The 4,546-nt window shown below is 38.0% G+C and overlaps 1 protein-coding gene across 1 annotated transcript; it reads right to left on the bottom strand.

Moving 5' to 3' along the window:
- Positions 1 to 1,799: 1,799 nt before the first annotated feature.
- Positions 1,800 to 3,951, bottom strand: si:dkeyp-59c12.1. The gene is made up of 5 exons (XM_031731249.2): positions 3,849 to 3,951; positions 3,198 to 3,462; positions 3,057 to 3,110; positions 2,872 to 2,948; positions 1,800 to 2,436 (listed from the first exon to the last, which is right to left on the bottom strand). The coding sequence occupies exons 2-5, from the start codon at positions 3,244 to 3,246 to the stop codon at positions 2,011 to 2,013; spliced, it is 606 nt and encodes a 201-aa protein (XP_031587109.1). The 5' UTR covers positions 3,247 to 3,462; positions 3,849 to 3,951; the 3' UTR covers positions 1,800 to 2,010.
- Between the last annotated feature and the right edge of the window lie 595 nt (positions 3,952 to 4,546).

Genomic DNA, 4,546 nt, shown 5'->3' with positions numbered 1-4,546 from the left:
TATCACGCTGGGTTTCTGTAGGGAGTCTCCAGGGAAGCGCATAATACTAAATGCTAAGACGGTATTACTATAAATTCTTCATCTAGTTGGGCTTCTCCCTGTTTTTTATGAAGTAAGAAATCTTCCTTTTCTCTTCCAATGATGACAGACTCTGTTCCTCAGGTGGAGCTGAATATGTCTGCAAGCTCGATCTTCTTAAGGGTTACTGGCAGGTTCCTTGTTCTAAGAGTCAGAGAAGCATGTGATTTGTAACATCAGGCCTATTTTCAAAGGATTTTTCACATCATGTAATATTTTCAAAGACCTACCTTGACAAGACATCTGTAAAGATTGTGGTTTATAGGAATGGGTCAAATTAAAACTTGAATGTGCTTTATTAGCTTGAAGTTAAATGTATTATGTCCTAAATAGATTTGTAAAAGATGTTTTGCCAGTATTCTTTCAAGGGGACATGAAATGAGTCGGCTGTGTTTAAGTTAAATAATAGAGGTGAATCATTTGTTGGCTTCAACCCTTTCACTGCTGGTGATTTTACTTGCACTACATCATAGACTTTAATATACAACAAAAGGTTTTGAAAAGTATATGCATCCATTCATTGCATGAAATTTCCATTCATCATACTTTTGTGCCTGTATTTCCTTAAAGCATCAAGATATCCACAGTCTATTTCTTAAGAGATGTATAGGAAACCCATGCCCTCTTTCTCACCCTGTTTGGGAGGAATCCAGGCTTCCAGGATGATATTATTCAAGTTTACATGTAGCATTTCCCATTAGTCTTAGCGTTATTTTGCTTTCACAAATTTGTCAGTCTAATACATTTGCAAATAAATACAAATATTTTTTGGTCCATTTCATATATGAGAGACCTCAGAGATTATGAAAAACTTTCCTTTGTTCTACTTCTAACAGTGGTTTAAGTGGTCTAATAATGGTCCAAGAATAAATATATCAAGCAGCCTATATCTTCTTAGGCCATCATTAGACAGTAATTTTGACTGTAATTGTGACTCGTTGAGCCTCTGCTTTGATACACACTATTGGTCAATTATTTGAAAGTGGTATAGCTAGTGCAGTGTGAGAAAAGTGAACTGGTGGGATCTAGCAAAAATTGAAAGTCGATGTGTTCATGTGGATGTGGAAACTGTATAAAACTGCAAATCTATTCTTGAATAACTGCAACAATCCAGGCCTCAAACAATCATAACACGAAGTCTGTTGGCTGTTAAGTTGTGAGACAGTTTTGAGACATGGGTGTGAATGTTTTAGCCGAGTATCCACCAGATTAGACTTTGCTGATCTCAAGTACACACAGGATCCACACTCCTTTTGGGGTGAGCAGGAATCAATAACTGTAAAACAAACAAGCGCAACAGAAAATCTTTCTGCACATGATTTATTTAAAATTCTTATAACTTCATACAAACAGTATATTTCAGGGACTGACTCACAGTCAAACAACCAAACATAAAGATATAAAACACTTTGAATATTCTCTTGTTCTTTTACAGTGTTTAGACTTGAATAAATAGAAATATTACGCCTCACTCCCAAAATTAATTAACGGATTTAGCACTTTTCAGCCACTTTTTCCTGCAGTACAAACTTTCACTCTAATCATGAGAAATCATCTTTGGCATATACATAATAAATAAAGGCACATTTAGTTTGTGCATAGAATTTCTTTGGATCTGAAGCCACATCTGAAAAAATCTTGTAAAACACACGTACACTGCAAACACGACTCATACCTCGCTGCACACTTTTGGATCTTAAATGGCAAGAGGCTGGATGAAGAATGACACTATGTTAACTTAAGTGTAGTTAAAGTGCAGAAAGCATCTGTAACCTCTGTGAAATTGTTTTGTGCCCATGTTCTCTGAAGCATAACAGCTTTTACCTTTTTTAGAGTTTTTTTTTTTTTTTTTAACACACATGCGACACGTGGTAATGTTTCACTGACAGATATCCATCTGATGGAGTCTCCTCTTCTTTTGTCACATTTCTACTAAAAGGACTCAGTCCGTCTCCTGGCAAACACTGCAGACATGCTTTTCACTATGCCCTTCAACCTTAGAGGCTTCTTTGTGGTTAGCTTGGCATCCTTCAATCTGTCCACCAAGCCGTGAAAGACCATGAGCACACTGTGGTAGTTCTCGGCGGCCGACACCTCATAGAACTGGCAGTGTGTGTTGAGAGCCAGCAGCCGGCCCTCTTCGCTCGTCACTGTCCGTCTGTGGTGCAGGTCCCTTTTGTTACCCACAATCACTATGGGTACTTTGTCTGTACTCAGGCAGTCCTTGTTGGATTTGATAGTCTGAATGAGCCAGCTAACTGTGTTGAAACTGGCCCTGTCGCAGATGCTGTAGACCAGAACAAAGCCATCGGCCCACCGCACCTTCTTCTCAAAGAGTGACGAGTCTGCAGAGAAATCCTGCAAAACCACACATTGAAGTTCATATTCAGCAACAGGTAGAGGCAGAAAGCAAAAAAGTACATTCGCCCTAGCATTTTATATCTTTGTACAAAAACAAGACAGTTAATCATTTTAAATGTTTATTTTGTGATACTCCATTTCTAGTACTTACAGACACGAGCTTATAGATATAAAAAGTCAGCATTATTTAGTTTTTTTTTAAGTAAATAAATACACATTCAAAATGTTCTTTGAACTTTAACATAATTTTAAAAATAATATTAGAATAAAAGGAGCAGCCTACTTTTACTTTTAATATATTTAACTTATAGCAGCAATAATATCTTTGCTCTTACTTAGATTTCTTTTAGATTTTTAAACACTGTAAAACAAGAAACGGGAGTTTTTAAATAGAACAAAACAGAATTAGTAACATCATATTGAAGTTCTTACCTGAGAATAATGTGAATCCCAAATATTGAGAGTGACCGCCCTCCCATCTACTATGAAGCTGTGACTGTAGATTGATTCTGCAAGACACAACAGAGAGTTTAGGAGATGTTTAATTGCCAGGAAAGGCATCAATGCATCAAAGTTAGCAATAAATAAATAAAATAAAATAAAAAGTGGGCACTTACCAATATCTCCATACTCTCCAATGAATCTCCGAGTTAACAGGCGGACAGTCAGCGCTAAAAAGACACAAACTTTAGTTCACTGTGTGAAAAAGAGACCTAAGTGTAACCTCTCATCTCCACTGAAAATGTGTTTTTTTTTACCTGATTTCCCAACGCTCTCCATCCCCATAACAACAATATTGGCATCCATATTCAGTGAAACAGCTGTGTTGTGCCTCTCTGAGGAGGCTGCTGCTGTGCCACTGCTGCCGTCTCACATCAGTTATTATACGGCAGACAGGTGGGCGGGGTAAACAAACCCCAACCACTTCCACCCCCCCACACCACCACCATCAACAACAACAGCAGTAACTTAATGATGTCTCCCTCACGTGGTCCCTCGCTTGCGTCTCTCCTGTGGAGTGCGCTGAAGCAGAGGGAATAAAGTCCAAAATGGTTCTGTCATTACGTCAGATAACCTCATTTCCACTGTATGCCACATGATCTTAATTCTGTTATATCATCTGAGAGGAAACTAAGCTTTAAACAGGCAAATACAGCTTTTCCTAAACAATCTACACGACTGCTACAGTGTTAAAAACTATAAAGGATAGAAAAAATAATTCTGTAATCGATTAATTAGTAAAGTTGTAATGCTGGATTTTTGTTTATGATTGAAGATTGACGTGGACAGCATTCTGACACTCTAAAATACAGATCAAAGCCAAAATAAGTATTTTAACCTCAGAAAGGGTTTACTCGAGTTCATTGAGCTACAACTAATGCATCGTAATGAAGTATAATAAATCCTACCTGAGAACCTGAGAAACTAAACAACGTGGTATAAACAGTATCTGTTGCGTGTCCACTCTTTAAGAAGAAGAAGAAGAAAATCTTTGTTTTGGGGGGGATATTTAAAACAGCCACAAGGTGGAACAAGAGTTCATGTTTTCTTCCACTGCACACTACTTTATTTTGCTTCCTGGAACCAGAAAAGACAGAGCGGATGCTGCTGCTGATCACCGATTGGTTGACCAGAAAAAGACTCTCAGATAATTGGCTGTTTGCACAGACACGCTGTAACGCATGCCTTCTTGTGTGTGTGTGAGGTGGGATGTGTACTTGTATAGCTGTGTTTGTGAGGTCCAGCCTGAGTTTTAAATCTTGGGAATGAGGACACGTCTGAGGACACTGCACTTAGTGACCTTTGAAGTGTTGATCAGGGGTTAATAGTTGGTCTTAGAGCCTAAGGTTAGATTTAGATTTAAGTTTGTAGTGATAGCTAAGAAAGACACGCATGTGTATTTGTGTGTGTCCTTGTATTACTATTATTTTGGGAACATGCATCTGCAACTTTACCTCCTTATGGGGACAAACTACAAGTTCCCAGAAGGTATATGACCTAAGTCTGAAAGGAATTTTAGACTTTGGTTAATGAGTCACTTCTGGTCAAAGTTACAGTGAGATGAGCAGCAGTTAGGTTAAGTCAACAAAAAATAAGATACAATATA

Source organism: Oreochromis aureus, linkage group 7 (assembly GCF_013358895.1).
Source record: "Oreochromis aureus strain Israel breed Guangdong linkage group 7, ZZ_aureus, whole genome shotgun sequence".
NCBI lineage: Eukaryota > Metazoa > Chordata > Actinopteri > Cichliformes > Cichlidae > Oreochromis > Oreochromis aureus.
This window is presented reverse-complemented; position numbering and strand designations above follow the sequence as displayed.

Bases quoted from the DNA above. Each gene is read 5' to 3' on its own strand.
- si:dkeyp-59c12.1 (XM_031731249.2), bottom strand. From the start codon at position 3,246: ATGGATGCCAATATTGTTGTTATGGGGATGGAGAGCGTTGGGAAATCA. The intron at 3,111-3,197 runs GTAAAAAAAAAC...GTGTCTTTTTAG, and splicing joins GGAGAGCGTTGGGAAATCAG to CGCTGACTGTCCGCCTGTTA. The intron at 2,437-2,871 runs GTAAGAACTTCA...GTGGTTTTGCAG, and splicing joins GGGATTCACATTATTCTCAG to GATTTCTCTGCAGACTCGTC.